The sequence below is a fragment of the Clarias gariepinus genome, chromosome 19 (assembly GCF_024256425.1).
Source record: "Clarias gariepinus isolate MV-2021 ecotype Netherlands chromosome 19, CGAR_prim_01v2, whole genome shotgun sequence".
Taxonomy (NCBI): domain Eukaryota; kingdom Metazoa; phylum Chordata; class Actinopteri; order Siluriformes; family Clariidae; genus Clarias; species Clarias gariepinus.
Genome location: NC_071118.1, coordinates 12,688,643 through 12,706,892, shown reverse-complemented (window position 1 = coordinate 12,706,892; position 18,250 = coordinate 12,688,643). Strand labels below are relative to the sequence as shown.

Here is an 18,250-nt window from a genome sequence, read left to right as displayed (position 1 = left end):
CAAAGGTATGTTTGGGGAAGGGCACAGAATTTCATGAAAAGAACACCAGTCCAACTGTTAAGCATGGGGGTGGATCGGTCATGCTTTGGGGTTGTATTGTAGCCAATGGATTGGGGAACCTTTCACAAGTAGAGGGAAGAATAGATTCAATTAAATTCCAACTTATTCTGGAAGCAAACATAACACCATCTGTAAAAAAGCTGAAAGCGGATGGCTTCTACAGATGGATAATGATTCTAAACAAACCTCAAAATCCATGATGCACGACCTCAAGAGGTGCAAACTGAAGGTTTTGCCTTGGCCTCCACAATCTTCTAACCTAAACATCTCTGAAAAACTCTGACTAGAGCAGTACGTGCAAGCCGGCCCAGGAATCTCATACTGTAGCTTTGGAAGAATCTTGCAGGCAAGAATGGGTGACAATCCCTCAAACAAGAACTGAAAGACACTTGCCTGGCTGTGAAGTTTATAAGCTGTGATATTTGCCAAGGAGGTTCTATTAGGTAATAACCATGCAGGGTGCCCAAACTTTTGCTGCAGGCCCTTTTCTTTTTCTATTATTTTAAAAATGTAAAAGATAAAAATAAATAAAAAAACGTTTACATTTACTATTATATATCTCTAATCCAATATTGTGTCTGCCAAATATTTTATCCATTATAGGAAAATTTGGATCATTTTCTGGGTATAACGTGAATCTTCAGAAGAGTGAATGCTTTCCTGTTAATGCATTGGCTATGGGACTCTTACAGACAGACATTCCCTTTAAAATAAGTAAAACAGGATTTAGGTATCTTGGCATTAATATTACCAGATCCCTGCCCTCTCTGTTATCCACCATTTTTTCTCCTTTGTTAGAGCAGACTAAGTCTGACTTTCAGAGATGGAGAAATCTATATTTATCATTGACTGGTCGAATTAATGCAGTTAAAATGAATATCTTACCTAAATTTCTCTTTGTTTTTCAGTGCATTCTCTTATTTCTTCCTAAGCGCTTCTTTAAATCTATCGATCAGATTGTTAGCCACTTTCTGTGGGGTGGTAAAGTGCCCAGAGTGCGGAGATCATTGCTTCAAAGATGTCGGCTTAGTGGTGGGCTAGCTCTTCCCAACTTTATGTTTTACTACTGGTCAGCAAATGTTCATAAAATAATATTTTGGCTCAATCCATCCAGTGCACTGTGGTGCAGATTGGAGGCAAGTTCATGTATATCTACCTCATTATTGGCATTGCTTACTTCACCCCTAACTTGTAATGTTACTTCCTTAACACATAGCCCGGTAGTCATATCCACCCTTCGGATCTGGGGTCAATTCAGGCGACACTTCAAATTTATCTCTGCCTCAACATTAATGCCGTTACAGGACAATCACATGTTTCCACCATCTATTAATGACCCTGCTTTTAAGCAATGGTATGGAAAAGGTATTAGATGCTTTCAAGACCTTTATAAAGAAGGTACCTTTTGCAATTATCTGCAGTTGTCTTTAGAACTGGGGCTGCCTGATTACCATCTGTTTCGGTTCTTTCAGGTTAGACATTGTGCTGCCACTCTGTTTCCTAACTACCCCTCTTTACCCCCTATGCAAGAATGGAAAGAATTTTTGAAGTTTAACCCTCATCATAAGTCACAAATTTCAAGAATTTATGGTCGATTATTATCTTTAGATGGCAGTGTTATTGATAAAATTAAAAGAGCCTGGGAGGGGGAGCTTGGAGAGGATTTTGAAGAGGAATGGTGGGCCGCTGCATTGGACAGAATACGTTCTAGTACAATATGTGCTCGTCTGAGCCTTATACAATTTAAAGTACTACACAGAATTCATTTCTCTAAGGCCCGCCTATCTACAATATATTCGACTGTAGAGGACAGATGTGACAGATGTCAAGCATCTCAGTGCAATTTAAGTCACATGTTTTTTACTTGTTTTAAGCTGCAAGCTTACTGGATTAACTATTTTACAGTGATGTCCAAGGTGCTCCGGGTTGGTATTGATATTTGCCCTGCTATTGCAATTTTTGGGGTTCCACGCGTCTGGTCTCAGTTTAGTTCCAAACAACTCGATATTTTGGCATTTACCTCTTTAATGGCTAGGCGCCATATTCTGATCCACTGGAAATCTGCTAAGCCTCCTACTGCATCTCAATGGCTCGTAGATACCATGTTCTTTCTTAAATTAGAAAAGATTAGATGCTCTGGGAGTAGTTGCTTTTTAAAAAAATGGCAATCATTTATTTCATATTTTAAATCTCTCAATATTCTGCCTTCTGTTTAGTGTAATTATGTTTTACTTTTTATATTAGTTTTTTTTATTTAATAATTTATAAAAAATGTTTTATTTATTTATTATTATTATTTTTTTGTGTGTGTTTTGTGTGTTTTTTTTTCTCAATGTTTGGGGTGTGGTTGTTGGTTCTTGTTTGATTGTACTTGATGCTTGCTTTATTGTTCTTTGTATGTTTATATTGTTAAAAATGGACAATCGCTTAAATTTATATCTGTCATGATGACTACACAATAAAAAGTTTGAACCAAAAAAAAAAAATGTTTACCTTAACAGAAATTTTTACCTAAATTTTCGCATGCCACCGTATATTCCAAGACTTAGATTATAAAAAGACAAATGGCTCTTGAAACATGAGAAATTATTTTAACTAAGGACCAGGCCACCACATTGTGTTCTGTAATCAAAGTTCAAGATGCAACTTTTTTTTTTTTTTTTTCCCCAGAGAGTATTACTTCATTGTAGCACTTCATTAACGAGGCAGAGTTTAACCTGCAGAAGGCCAGGCATAAGGGAGTAACATCACTGCCAATCATTGTCAGTTTCCCTGGGCAGCATGATGGGAATGTCACCTTGTGCGGTGCTATTAGTCAGCATGGGGTTATGAATCACCATCCACAACTTACCTATACCTATAATACTCCCAGTTACCTAACATTCTTTGACAAACTCAAATATCCCCATCCTCCCACAGGAAGCGGAACCAGTGCAGGGTAGAAGAAGAAATGTGTTGTCATTTGGGATAATTTAAATTTTCACTGGGCTCCTCTAGTCCACAACTCGAGTGCCAACTGCCTACATTTTGGAGCTCTATACCTTCCACAGTATTTCCTAGTAGTACTCTGGTAGAGGAGTTCTTCTCAGCATGGTGGTTGGTATATGAATGCAGGCCCCACAAGCATGCCAGGCAATGGAGGATGTCTGTGATGCCATCCATGCAGATGAATGCCAGGGATGAATCCGCTATGCCAGGCAGTATTCCACCGGCTGTTTGGCCAGGGAGAACATCACAGCCGATGTGGATGAAGTCATCTGGCCTGACCAGGATCAGAGGCGGGGGGAAGTCTGTTCCGCTAAACACGTTTTATAGATGTAGCAAAGTAATAGATTTATTCTTTCACTTTCTTGTATCTGTACACTGATACCTTTATGTGTTTTCTTGTCTTGCTTGCATAAATGAAAGTACTTAGTTCTGCCACGTACTAGGTAAAAAAAAGGGGTAACATTTGTGATGCATATCTGGACTACTATATACAGTGGTGTGAAAAACTATTTGCCCCCTTCCTGATTTCTTATTCTTTTGCATGTTTGTCACACAAAATGTTTCTGATCATCAAACACATTTAACTATAAGTCAAAGATAACACAAGTAAACACAAAATGCAGTTTTTAAATGATGGTTTTTATTATTTAGAGAGAAAAAAAATCCAAACCTACATGGCCCTGTGTGAAAAAGTAATTGCCCCCTGAACTCAATAGGATTCAGGTCAGGACTTTGACTAGGCTACTCCAAAGTCTTCATTTTGTTTTTCTTCAGCCCTTCAGATGTGGATTTGCTGGTGTGTTTTGGGTCATTGTCCTGCTGCAGCACCCAAGATCGCTTTAGCTTGAGTTGACGAACAGATGGCCGGACATTCTTCTTCAGGATTTTTTGGTAGACAGTAGAATTCATGGTTCCATCTATCACAGCAAGCCTTCCAGGTCCTGAAGCAGCAAAACAACCCCAGACCATCACACTACCACCACCATATTTTACTTTTGGTATGATGTTCTTTTTCTGAAATGCTGTGTTACTTTTACGCCAGATGTAACGGGACACGCACTTTCCAAAAAGTTCAACTTTTGTCTCGTCAGTCCACAAGGTATTTTCCCAAAAGTCTTGCCAATCATTGAGATGTTTTTTAGCAAAATTGAGACGAGCCTTAATGTTCTTTTTGCTTAAAAGTGGTTTGCGCCTTGGAAATCTGCCATGCAGGCCATTTTTGCCCAGTCTCTTTCTTATGGTGGAGTCGTGAACACTGACCTTAATTGAGGCAAGTGAGGCCTGCAGTTCTTTAGATGTTGTCCTGGGGTCTTTTGTGGCCTCTCGGATGAGTTGTCTCTGCACTCTTGGGGTAATTTTGGTCGGCCGGCCACTCCTGGGAAGGTTCACCACTGTTCCATGTTTTTGCCATTTGTGGATAATGGCTCTCACTGTGGTTCGCTGGAGTCCCAAAGCTTTAGAAATGGCTTTATAACCTTTACCAGACTGATAGATCTCAATTACTTTTGTTCTCATTTGTTCCTGAATTTCTTTGGATCTTGGCATGATGTCTAGCTTTTGAGGTGCTTTTGGTCTACTTCTCTGTGTCAGGTAGCTCCTATTTAAGTGATTTCTTGATTGAAACAGGTGTGGTAGTAATCAGGCCTGGGGGTGACTACAGAAATGGAACTCAGGTGTGATAAACCACAGTTAAGTTATTTTTTAACAAGGGGGGCAATTACTTTTTCACACAGGGCCATGTAGGTTTGGAGTTTTTTTTTCTCCCTTAATAACGTAAACCTTCATTTAAAAACTGCATTTTGTGTTCAATTATGTTATCTTTGACTAATAGTTAATGGTTTTTGATGAGCAGAAACATTTAAGTGTGACAAACATGCAAAAGAATAAGAAATCAGGAAGGGGGCAAATAGTTTTTCACACCACTGTATGCTATTTTGGGACAAAACCCCACATTTCATCAAAAGGAGTAAATGAAAAGAGACTTATGCCCGCACACTTGCATGCATTTGAGTACAGTATGTGTCAATGCCTCATGAAGCAAAAACATACACGATGGTAATGTTTCAAAGTTGGGTTTTTAATGCTCTGTAAGCCACAAACATATGATGGCTGTGTGTAGTGTTTGGGTGGAAGGAGTCAATTTTAACGAGAGGGAACATGGTTTTGAGTTCTGCAAGACATTTTGGAATTAGTAGTTTTTTTCATTTTATGTTTCGAGCTTTGAGAAATTAATGAAGTTGTACTGTGTACGTGTTTAAACTTTAGGGGGAAAACTAAAAGAATAAAGGAAAGTAATCCTGCATTCTGTCAGCAATCGAAGTCCTGCGTCCTGCAGATGGCACTGTTCACTGCATTTCTACCTAGTGATGAGTATATTAATCAGAAGAATAATGATTATATTTGTAAATAAAACATTTAAATGTTGCTATATTTGTAATTTTGTTTTACTTATACAAATGTATATTTAAAAGGTTTTTAGTGGATTGTTTTTCTTGTTTTTCTATAGTCCACTAAATATTAGGTGATTGAGGAAGGCGGCATGGTGGTGTAGTGGTTAGCACTGTCGCCTTGCACCGCTATGGTCTGGGTTCGATTCCTGTCTCTGTGTGCATGGAGTTTGCATGTTCTCCCTGTGCTTGGTGGGTTTCCTCCCACAGTCCAAAGACATGTTGATTGGTGTTCCCAAATTGCCTGTAGTGTGTGTGTTCACTGTTCATGTCTTAAGAGATTGAGGAAAAAGACCTTTTTGAAATAAACATATAAACAACAACAAATGAAAAGAGAAACTACGGGCTTAAGCTTTTGCAAGTGCTTTAATTTTCTGGTAACCATTTAATGATGCACAGTATTAGAAAAATGATCACTACAGTTGGGAAGTGTCTAAATTGCACGGTTATCAGTCAGCTTAATATTGTGGGATATATGTGCTCAGTTCCCACTGAGTAAAAATAGTGAAATAATTAAAGCATGTAAATGACAAAATGAAGGGGAAACAATCTTTCTCTTCATTTATTTAATAGAAAGAACATTTTATGCTTTCATTTATTAATATTAAAATATAATTGTAAGAAAGATTAATTCATTCTATAGCACTGATCCTGAATACATGGTCACAGACCTTCGGGCATAAGGCATGCTACATCCTGGACAGGGAGCCAATCCACCGCAGGGCGCCCACACATACTACATGCAAAAACTCCACGTACACAGACCCAAGGCAGGAATCGAACCCACAACCCTTGAGGGGCAAGGCCACATGCCAAGCACTACACTACCATGCTGCCACTAATGTGTATTATTATTAAAATATAAATTATTATATTCACCAAAATAAACATTCATTTGAAATGTTGTATATTTTATTTGTACAGTATTGTATTCATACATAAAATACAAAAAATATCTATTTACAAGTTTTACAAAATGAAGGATTATATTACATTTATTTAATATAAACAGAAAAGCCTTTGTTCAGAGTTACAAAAATATTCAGAGTGTTATTCAGGTTTTTTCAAAATGTTTATTGCACCAGTGCAGAGACACAATGCGCCAAAAAGTAACCTGTACCAGAAATTACTACTAATATCACTATAACATGTGTGTGTGTGTGTGTGTGTGTGTATAATTGTGTCTAGATTAAAGGTGTAATTTTTGAATAATAATCCCGTAACATCCCTGACATTTTATACAACATATATATTTTCCTTACTTGTTCAATGAGTTTGGCACCTCGATCTCCAGATTTTTGGAAACAGTTTATATGTTTTAAATTTATACAGATATAAATATGCTAAAAAATTCCAGTTTAATTTCACTTTCCTGTAAAAACCTGGTTACTTAAATAACACCATTGAATATTTGTAAAAGTAAGTATTTCCAGTTCTATAGAAGAAAAAAAAAATCTTATTTATAATTTATATATTTTCAGGCTTTCTTGGGTTTGATGGTTTCAGAAATGTATTCACTTAAATATTATTCTATACAAAAATAGTTTTAAAATTACAGTGAGACATTATAGTAATATTATTACAGTTTTATATTTATATATTTCCAGAGTGATTTGGTTTCCTGTTCTATTTTTGGCACCCAAAATCTTGTACATTTTTTTTTTAATTGAAGCTTATCATTTTACACATCAGTGGTAACTGATGTGCTGGAAGACAAGAACACTAAATAGATTGTATTACTTTATCCTGTGCGCTTCAGGTTCCTTGGTTGTATTTGAAACACCACCAAACTACGCACACCCTTTTCCTTACCGTGGAGATTAATGTGCTATGTACTGCACTCATTCTGATCTACACAGTTTTACGATGTACAGTTTAGAATGCAGACCCTGTGGTTCTCCACCTGTCTCCATCAGACTGAGGTCAACTTGGTACATCACAAAGTAGTGCACACTACCAGAGGGCTATATTTGAGTTAGTGTTATCCTAATTTGGTATTGCTGGATGTTGATCATGTTGTAGTATTATAGGATGATTGCTGAAAGACCTTACGCTCTTCAGTAAAGCTCTTCAGTTTGTAGTAAAGACATGAAATAACAGTAATGATGATGTACAATTACAATAAAGTCTAATAAATAAAATTGTCAGTACGGTTTGCTGAAATGTGGTCCAGTTCATGAGCCGTCAGCGTTTCCATCTAAAGTAAAAAATCAAGATAATAGTGAACTTTGTTTTGCCGTGAACATTCACAGCATGTCTCAAGTCTTTTTCATTCGTTGTCTTTTTTTAAAAAAGGCAACTCGTGGAGTTTTGATGGAAGTCCTGTGCGTAATGTGTAGAGTCGCACATGCTTAAGGATTAAAGGTTATAGATGTCGTTTCATGTGCAGTGCCAGGTGATCAGAGCGGGAGAAAGCACGGTCGCACTTCTGACACTGAAACGGCCGGTGACCCGTGTGTTTACGGTAATGACGAGTCAGTTCATCAGAACGGGCAAATTTCCATCCACAGCCTTCCCAATCACAATGATATGGCTTCTCTCCTAGACACACACACACACACACACACAGAATGTCAATTATAACAGAATGAATCCTGTAAGATGGTAAACGCTAAAAGTGCTGATGCTGATGCGGCTCATGGTGGTGATGATGGTGATGATGATGATGTGTGTCTTTTACCTGTGTGTGTTCTGTGATGTGCTTTCAGGTGCGAGCTCTTCGTGTAGGTTTTCCCACAGCCAGCATAATCACATGTGTGTGTGGCCATTCTCTTCCTTGGCCACGAGCGTCGGCCACGTTTGGGTTTAGTCTCCTCTGGTGCAGAAGGAACCATTTCTGTTAGATGAAGAAAAGCAGAAGATGAGAAGAGACTAAACCATCAGACACTCAGATAAACTGATCACCTAAGGACTAAAACCTCATTTTATTGATCTAAAAATTTATATCAATAAAAATAGAAAAATCACCAACAAAGAAATGAAAAGAACAATGCAGAAAATTTTAGTGACTGAAACTCTGTGAACAGGTAATTTATGCTTAATGTGCGTGTCTGATATAGACATCACCATCGCTGATCCTGTCCTGACAACATAATGTCTGTAAAATATTATCTGCTTCTCTTCTCTGAAGCCTTTAAACTGGAAACACAAATACTTGAATAATGAATGTACATGCATAGACAAGAAGAGCTCTTGTCATTAATCAGGAGATAATTTAAGCTGCTTTAAGCAATGAGCACAAATAAACAAACTATGTGCCCTACCTGCAGGGATTTTTTTAAGGAACCCATCCAGATTCCAGTGTGGATCTTACATCTTGATGTGATGTTTTTAATGTCTCTCACAATAATATGTCAATATTTATTGCATAATTACAGTAAAGGTAGAAATTCTGGTTCTTTAGTTTTTGCTAAACTATAGTAATAAATATTCTTTTTAAAACTCATGAGAAAATAGTTGTTTTTTTGTTTCACGTTTTACGTTTAGTGGTTTAATCCACTTGCGACCACAGAATTTTTTGACAGTTGGAATGTAAGCTCTGCCCACTGCACATGTGCACATGCACGTCATCTTTACCTGAAAAACTTGTTTCCTTAAATATATGACAGTTTACGTTGAATTATGATTTGTGTCACATTCCTTTACAAACCACACGAACTAATGTAACTGAAGCACTTTAGAACACACTGTATTTATAAAATAGGTTCCCTCAAAATCAGTTCATTTCAACATTCAGTACCAGTTTCTAAATCCTTAGAAAGATAGGAACTGTTTATGTTTATTTCTATCTATCATTGCACTCTCAGAAAGATATAACACTTCTAATTCTAACATTAAACTGTACTCAAAATCCTAATGATAATAATATATCTGCAATAATATACTGATAATATCAGCAATCCAAAAATTAGCAAAGATCAAGTGTTATAGCTATTGTTTTTTTGTTTTTTTTTACAATTTTATACAATTTCCCTCTCAACAATCAACTCTCCATTTTCAACCTACAAGGGTCTAACTCTTCCTCTGGGAGACCTCAAGTCTAGTCGGATCTTTGAAAACTGCAGGTTATACTGCGGCAGCGTTACCCACTCTGAGAAAAGAGTTACCTGCTCTCCTTTGCAGGCATGACCTCGGAGACGCTAACAGTTGGCTAATGTCACTGTGACTGACAGAAGACTATGTCATCCCTCCCACTGGTTTTACTCCCTTTTAGCTGCCAGCTCCAGATAATATCTTAATTTTTTATTACACCATCATATGTAGCATATTCAATTACAACTACTTTATCTAGCTATTTCACCTTTCAATAAGAGTTAAAGCATATTTGTAATAATACTACAAACTGAGCGAACTGAATTAGAAGACATTTTCATTAAAGCCTAGACATAAGGCAGGTGGTGTGAGACAGGCGACGTGACTGACCGGAGTACTGCACTGATGATGCTGCGGCAAACTGGGAATAACTGTGAGATGGATGATATCCATGCGGAACAGAGATGGAGGGATGAGCCAACACCTACGAGAAAGAGGTTGAGAGAAAGAGAGAGAGAGAGAGAGAGAGAGCGGGGGAGAGTGGTAAAGGTATTATAAAGGAGTATGGTAAAGGAGTCATATCTCAAATTTCACTCAGGAATTATTCATATTATTAAATATTATTGAATGCTTGGTTAAAAAATCTGGCAGTTCACATTTACAGTGTTTTAGTTTCCTTTAAATAGAAAGTTATTTGGTGACAAACAAACACATTTTAAAATAAAAAAGACATGATCAGAGTCACTTCTGACTTTACACACAGAGATTTCCACTAATCCATATGAGTGCATTCTAAATGCCCTTTATTATATAGATCCTCACCTGCACGCTCTTAAAAAAAAAATCTGTTCTTTTCTGCATGATACATGTACTGTAATCTAAAGTTAAACAAGGTTTCAGCGTCAACTATAACGAGAAGCGGATGAGTTCTGGCAGCTTTTTTTTTTAAAACAAGCTGCTTGTGATTTTAATGAGTTTTAAATGATTTCCATCTCAGAAAAACATCATCAAAGTGTGGAGAGTTTGAAGAAGAGTTTGTGAGTGCAGTACAGTTGCCCAGTATTTCACATACGGGAACAACAGATTCAGGAGCACTGATTGTTGAAACAGGATATGCACACATTATCCATATAATGCCTTTACTTATCTATCATGATCAATGTTAAACACCAGTGTTGGGGAAATCACTTTTAAACTTTGAACTAAGCTGAGCTCAAAATGTTAGCTGCCAATACAAACTGACAGTTATTTTTTTTTTAAAAGATTAAAATCTGTAACATGTGTTTTCTTGCACAACAGATGTGATTCAGACCCTGGTGCAATTTTTGCTAGTGAAAGTAATCAGACGCAAAGGTTTACACAGCTATTATTCTACTATTTAATGGCTTGTTTAAAGGACATTAATTCACTTTGTTCAAAGTGATATAAAGTTCATTTGAATTGGCTTCAATTGGTTTCCTCTATGATGATTGATATGTATACATTATTTTTTTATTCCAACTGAACTTAAATATCTCAGGAATTCTAAGACTGCATATAAATATTTCTAGTGTAAAACCAAAAAAAAAGAAAGATAAAGATATCATGTAAAGATAAAATACACATGCTTTAAAATATTCTCCTTTCTGTTTGTGTTCATCATGATGTCTTACTTCTTTTCATTTTTCAAGTAACTATGAACAAACCTGCAACTCTGCAGACAAGGTGTGATAAAGAAGGGAGTGTGAGGTTAAAGCTGTGAGTTTACCTGTGAAGGTGTGTGATGTTCATCTGGTGAGAGCGAGGAAGAGGACGTAGGGGCCTGGACTTCCTGTTTTATTCTGTGGCACATGAACAAAGTTGGCGATGTTTCTGACACAGGCATGGTGTCATTCTCGTGGTACGCCGACATGCTGCTTTGAACATTTGTCGTTTTAACCACAAATTTCCCATGTAGGTTAACGTTAGCGTTAGTACCAACGCTTGCGGTAGCGCTAATGTCTGCGCTAAGTGGCTGAAGATAGGCAGGGTCAAGATCAGGTCTCATGAGCTCAGCGACAAATCCTCCGCTTGGAGAAACATCGCTGATGTCCGGCACATATGACATGTGATAGGATGGATAGGCTGATGACGTCATTTCCGATGGAGGTGGCCGATTCTGCTGTTGCTGCTGCGTGACGCTATTGGAGAGGATGAAATCGTAGTCGATTAATTCAAGTTCCTCTGGCTCTTTTTTGGTCATGATGTTTTCAAAGTGCTTCAGATGAGACATTTCCTCCTTCCATCTCTTAGCCCGAACATACGCACACATACAAACACACAGAAACAGAAGACAGAGACAGAAATTAGTGAAAAAGGTCAACATCATAAATAAATGCTACACAAACTGTTTCTACATAAATTCATACACAGTTTTTTTATTTTGAAAATCTTAACTCAAAAGTAGATTGATGTTTAATTTATTGGAAAACATAAATCTATTCAAGTATTAAATGTTGATCTCATATTTATACTGATAATAAGCACTTTGAGACATTTCTAAGACTTGTTTCTCAAACATTAAAAGCTTTTGCTTTAATTAACTGACAGTTTTTGACTTGCAAATCCCTCCATATTTGTGTATGTGTTTGTCATTCTGCTTAGTCACAAACAGTGAGAAATGTTTTTTTATACAGTAACTTTGTTTGGTCTGATTTAATTTCAGTGTGTTTTACACAGCTCAATGTTGTAATTAGTTTTCTTTCATACAGTGCAACTATGCTTTATTTATGTGTTATTACACTGTAGTAACACAACTTTAATTTAAGGGAACCTAGCGACATGTAATTCCTCAATAATAAGAAGCTCTGAGGTTAACATGAATCAGTCATTTGCTTTTACTGTAAAGGAAAGAGTGACAGAGACAAAGCAGCAAAGAGAGAGAAAGAACGCCACCACCTGGGTGAGCGAGAGAGAGAGAGAGGGAGAGAGAGAGAGAGAGAGAGAGAGAGAGAGAGAGAGAGAACGAGAGAAAAAAAGAGAGAGGGAGAGAGAGAGAGAGAGAGAGAGAGAGAGAGAGAGAGAGAAAGAGAGAGAAAGTGTTATTTCTTCAAAATTATGCATTTTAATCCCAAGGGAATGATGCTTATAAGCACATTGATTTTAATTGAATTAAATGGAGCGAGAGAGAGCAAGAGAGAGGGGTAATCTGAAATATAGACAGACAGGTGAGAGAGTGAAACACAAAAGTTTATTGTAATAACAAATCAGTCATATTACAGAGTGAAGTAGTAGCTGACAGTTTACTGAAGTAAATTAAGTGAACTAAAATACATACATAAACATAGCACAGACAATATTTTGTTAAACAATATTTTTACATTTTTATTATAATTATTTAACCCTTTTGTGTGTGTGTAAAAGCACCAGACAGAATGTAAATGTACTAAAAACTCTTTTATGTTAATTTATAGATCCCAGATCCCATGGAATTAGAAAAAGTCATAAATTATCAAAGAGTGTCTGGGATCTCAGGGACCCAAAACAGAAAATATGGGTTGAACACGCCAGTGTCTCTGCTGGCCATTAAACCAGTCTTCTGCTTTGTCTGTTCCCTTTGAGGGGTCGCCACAGCGAATCATCTGGCCATTAAACCAGTCGCTCCTCCAAAAGCCAATCGGAAACCGAGCCTTTCTTTCAGCTTCAGTTCTTGATTTTTTTTCTCTCAAAGATGTACCCCAATGTCACGTGCTGTGTGTATGTGGAATCGTGCTGTGTTTCATGTCATTAACACTTTTATAATTAGATATGATTTATTATTACACATTATAACATGCTGCTGAATTCTGGATTCTGCTTGGTCACGAAGAGTTGAAGAAAATTCTACGGTAAAAGGTCTGAGAGTAGTGCAGCTGCAAATCACAGGTTTATAATACTTTGTCATTTCTGAAGTGACAGCTTATACACAGTGATTAAACATGTGTGATCACTGACTTGAAGAGTCTTTGTTGTCTTTGCTTTGTAAACAGTCAGAGGCAAAGCGGTAACTTTTAAGTTTTCCAACATGGGGAACTCTTCGGACAGATAAGCTTACACTCTTTCTTGGTAATGTGACAAACTGCGTTTTTGTCAAAGAAGAAAAGACATTGGTGAGGATATGACGGTATCTGCTTCAACGTTAGTGATGTTCCATAAAACAATTATAATATCTAGTTGTAGAATCATACTTTTTAAAATATATAACCTCATTAACCATCTTTATGTTACAACAGTTGCACGACAAACAACGCCTGATATGTTTAGCGATAGAAGGGCTAGGCGGAAAAAAGAAAAGAAAAAGAATTTGCCCATTTTCTAAACAAATTTACAATTTATTATGACTCCTGTCAGTGATTAATTTGGTACTGATAAATTTTATGTAAATGTTATAATAAAAATATACTACTACTAATTATAATAATAATAATAATAAAAATAATCATTTACAACAATGTTTGTGGCTAAATAGTATACTATCAGTAGTGCTCAGTACCTGGTTTGAATAAGTTTATAACAGTTGAATAACTAAGTTAGGGTCAGTATTTAATAAAATAATATAGTAATTAGGAGTACTGTGTTAATATACACCTACAAAATGTTTGTAAGGGCATGGCTCACACCACAAATGTGTTTACTGAATAGTTTCATTTATCAGCACATTTAATTGCACTACATTATAAATAACAATAACCTGGTGGTGTTTCTTTATTCATTCATTTTCTATACCATTTATCCTTGTAGGAGCGTGAAGCCTGGAGTTTGTCCCAGGGAACACATCGCACAAAGCAGCAGACACCTTGAATGTGCACACACTCACACACCAGATCTTACACTACAGGCAATTCGGAGACACCAATAAGCGTACAAGGCATGTCTGTGGACTGTGGAAGGAAACCATTATTCCACCCTGAATGATATTCATATTAATCTTTATGGTCAGTGGTGGAACAATGTTTAAGGCTTTGGGTGACTGATAAATAGGTCCTGGCTTCAATCTCGAGGACCATCAGGCTGCCACTGTTGGGTCCTTAAGCAAGGCCATTAACCCTATCAGCTACAGGGGCGCTGTATCATTGCCAACCCCAGCTTCCAAATTAACTGGGATATGTGAACAAAAAAGGAATTTCACTCTGCTGCACTGTATATGTAACAAATAAAGGCTTCTTCAGTGGAGGGCAATATCTTATTCGCAGTGAAATTCTTTGTAGTTTACATTTCAGACATGCTGCTAATTTTTTTCTTCGGTAATTGCTGCCATCATTAGCCACAATGCTGATCACCTGCTAATACTGGTGCAGTGAGATTTCGACTTTGCCTTATCTATAACTAAAGAAAGTGATGTAGAAGCTCTTTCTTCCTTGTGTATCTCCCTTACCTCCTCATCTGAACACTCTGGTCAACCAATTTCAAAGCTTAAATTTTTATATTTCACATAATTTCACCAATACCATCATTAACTTCATCATGCTTATCATCCTATAGTTCACTAACTAATCAAAAAAAAGTGTTGGCTGTAACCCAGATCAACTGTACCATACTGTAGCTCCAATGCATTCTGGAAAGAAATCCAGCATTTAACTTCTCCACTACATATAGTTCGGTTTCCTGTTTAATGTGATGTTGATCATCGAAGGAAAGGGTGAGGCTTTTGTTTGGGAGCTAAGATTAAAACATGACTTTTATCCCTTAAGTTGAACAGTTTTAATTGAAGCCCATCTTTACTGGTTGGTGGGGAAAATACCTCTACAATCAACAAAATAATACTGCCATTCAATGTGTTTTAAGCTGAAGGTTTTTCTTTTAACTTCAGCATATGCCAAATAAAATATGCCGATATGGCAAACAATGTTCATTTTACTGATAACGTCCCAAGAAGTCTACAACAACCAAAATAAACATGGTAATTAATTATGGTTGTGGGTGATATTTAGCAGAATAAGTATGCGATGCCAAGCTGACTTCGTAGATATAATTATTTGATTTCAAAGAAATGTAATTGTAAAAAAAAAGGCATAGCCCCACCCTAACCCTGCACTGCCTCTGTCACCTTGATTAGGTTTTCATACAATTTCAATCATCCAAATGATTAGATAATACAAATTTAGACTGTGAGATTGTGTTGGTGTGACAAAATGGTTGGTGGCAATAAATACTCACACCTGAGTTTAGTTTAGTAGCAAAACTTGCAAGATCAACATACGTTTTTATTTATAAATGTAATATATATCGCACTCCTAGGAAAGTTTTAAATCTAGACCTCTGAAGGGCTCGTGTTTGTCCTTCTAGGGAACCCTGGGAACAATACGTCAGAGGATTTCCCTAGCAAAAATTGTTCGGAGAAGAACCCATGAGAAGCTGAAAACCCTGAGCTTTTCAAAGCCACACACAACACTCGTCATTAATGTCAGCTTTATATATAATAAATAATAAATAATTATTAATTATTAGACTCTCAGCTTAAAAAAGGGTACTAAACTGTACCATTCCCTTCCACTGGGGTGGTAACCTCAAATAATCTCTGCTTTGCACCTGTAGTGTGTAGCCGTGCCTAAAAAAGTGCACGTAGTGTATTTTTTAAGCTTTACTCGGAAAGCTATCCAGCGGGCACAGGTAGGACTGCAGGACGTCCTCGGGATCAATTAAAGCATAAAAATCTTAAAATCCCAATTGTCTTCAGGACTAAATTTATAAAGTTGTCTTATGGATGGTAAACGTATAGAGTGTGGAGTTTTCAAGCCATTCTACATATGACCTTCGGGGTTAGTCTGCATGCCCAGTGGGTAAATTAGATATTGAATTATGTTTAAGCTTAAGATTAATTATGTACCTTAAATCTTTTTAAAAGCCACCATATCTACGATTCCAGGTGAATTATACATGGCAAAGGTACAAAAAAAAATTAAGCTTCCACTCCAATGGAATGAGGAAAGCTGCAGGTTAGTACTCTGAGAGTGTAATGATTGCTGAGTAATGTATACTCTGAAAAATAAACTACTACTATTGGAATATAAATAAATAAAGAAGTTAATAAATTGAATATAGAGTTGATTGAAGTGTACTGACTGGCTCAGCGGCTCCGGTGGTGAAGGTGGAGATGGAGGGCAGGAGCGCGCGCCTCAGCGCCATACCGTCCACATCTGCCGAAGGCTGCCTAAAACACACCAGACATTAAAACTGGACAGAACCCCGGAGAAAATCCTTAGAAAAGTACTTTTTTTTTATAAAAAAGAAAAAAAAAAGAAAAGCAAACCACCCATCTCTCTCTGCGCTCAACTGGGAAAAAGTGAAAGTGTTGCGTAAATAATTAGGATACGAACCTCATCAATGGAAAAGTACAGGTGTTCACACGCTAAAGAAATCCCGAAAGAATAATTCCTGGTTTATAAAATCCACAGACAGAAGTTCTGCTCAGTCCCAAACGCGTTTAAACTCCACTACGCTTCATCTCTCTTTCTCTCTCTCTCCCCCTCGCGCGCGCACGCGCGTGTATATATGTGTGTAAACTGCGTGTGCGTGTGTGTGTACAGGGGGATTAGCGGGTCCCTGTCTCAACCGGTGGAGTGTTATTAAACTCCCCCGCTCGGTCGCTCGCTCGCGCTCCCTGTCTCCCTCTTTATTCAGCTCTGAGGCTCTCCGGCTTTTCTTCCGCCTCTTAAAGCCCGGACACGCCCCTCGTCGCGCGGCAACGGGACTGACAAAAAATAGAAAACAACACACCACGAGTGCGCGTGTGAGCGCGAGCGTGTGCGTGACGTCAAATGGGAGAAGCCCGGGCATAAGGCCAATGAAGAGGCAGAGCACGCGTGTTTTGTGTGTATGTGTGTGTGTGTGATAGCAACGGGCCACGGAACACGTTGTGAATTTTTTATATGCACATTTAAATAATGATAAAAAAAACCTGTTTAACATTTATAACCATAATTATTTACAATCCATAAATTTTGGCACCCCTCAACTAAAACCAGCAAACTGTGTTCGGAGTTAACGTTCAGTCTTAAAAATGGGCACGTTGTACAGTTGTAGCACCATAATTATTTTTGTGAAGTTATTTTGCAAAATTATTTGCACCCCTACAGTTATTTTTCAGTAGGCCAAAACACAACAGCTCTGAGCTTATTCCAGTGATTTCTAACAAGGTTGAAGACAGAAACAGCCTGCCATGTGGAAGGCCTGTGTTTGATTCCCAGTCAATGCCCAAACCCCAACCACTGGATGCAATGCCAATTCCAAGCCCGGATTAAATGAGAGGGCTGCATCAGGAAGGGCATCCAGTGAAAAACCTGTGTCAAGTTGTTGTGCAGATCGAATTGTACGCTATGGGTACCTCTCAACCTAAAGCACCCAAAGAATCCCATGCCATGTTGCTACCAGACACACCCTCACAGGTTTTGCAGTGCCAATCCCTGAGGGGCCATATCAGCCCTGAGGGTACAAGAGAAACCCAAAGCCATTGAGTTGGCTTAAATCTTAATGGTTTTAATACTGTATTATGATTAATTGCTGAAGATAAGAAGCTGAATTTGTGTCTAAGGACAATGCAACTTTTCTAATCAGGTTATTATTCTGGAGAAGCAAACTTAAAATATGCAAAACGCTTGAGGGGTCCCTTTTTTTTTTTTTTTTTTACAATCCCTAGAACCTGTCAGGAGTTTGGATTACATTTAAGGATTAATTGGATAATTAGGGGTTTTAAAATATTGCGTCTCCTCACTATTCGTGTGCCCAAG

General features: G+C 37.5%; 1 protein-coding gene across 3 annotated transcripts; it reads right to left on the bottom strand.

Annotated features, from left to right (window-relative positions):
- Nucleotides 1-6,389: 6,389 nt before the first annotated feature.
- On the bottom strand, nucleotides 6,390-17,136 carry klf4 (Kruppel-like factor 4). Of its 3 annotated transcripts, none has more exons than XM_053478612.1 (6): nucleotides 16,841-17,136; nucleotides 16,587-16,674; nucleotides 11,275-11,793; nucleotides 9,918-10,011; nucleotides 8,176-8,331; nucleotides 6,390-8,036 (listed from the first exon to the last, which is right to left on the bottom strand). In XM_053478612.1, exons 1-6 carry the CDS (start codon nucleotides 16,843-16,845, stop codon nucleotides 7,861-7,863), a joined length of 1,038 nt encoding a protein of 345 aa, XP_053334587.1. In that variant the 5' UTR covers nucleotides 16,846-17,136; the 3' UTR covers nucleotides 6,390-7,860. The 3 variants fall into 3 exon arrangements, with proteins under 3 accessions (XP_053334587.1, XP_053334588.1, XP_053334589.1); XM_053478613.1 differs by having other exon boundaries at nucleotides 16,587-16,670; XM_053478614.1 differs by lacking the exon at nucleotides 16,841-17,136 and having other exon boundaries at nucleotides 11,275-11,791.
- Nucleotides 17,137-18,250: the final 1,114 nt, after the last annotated feature.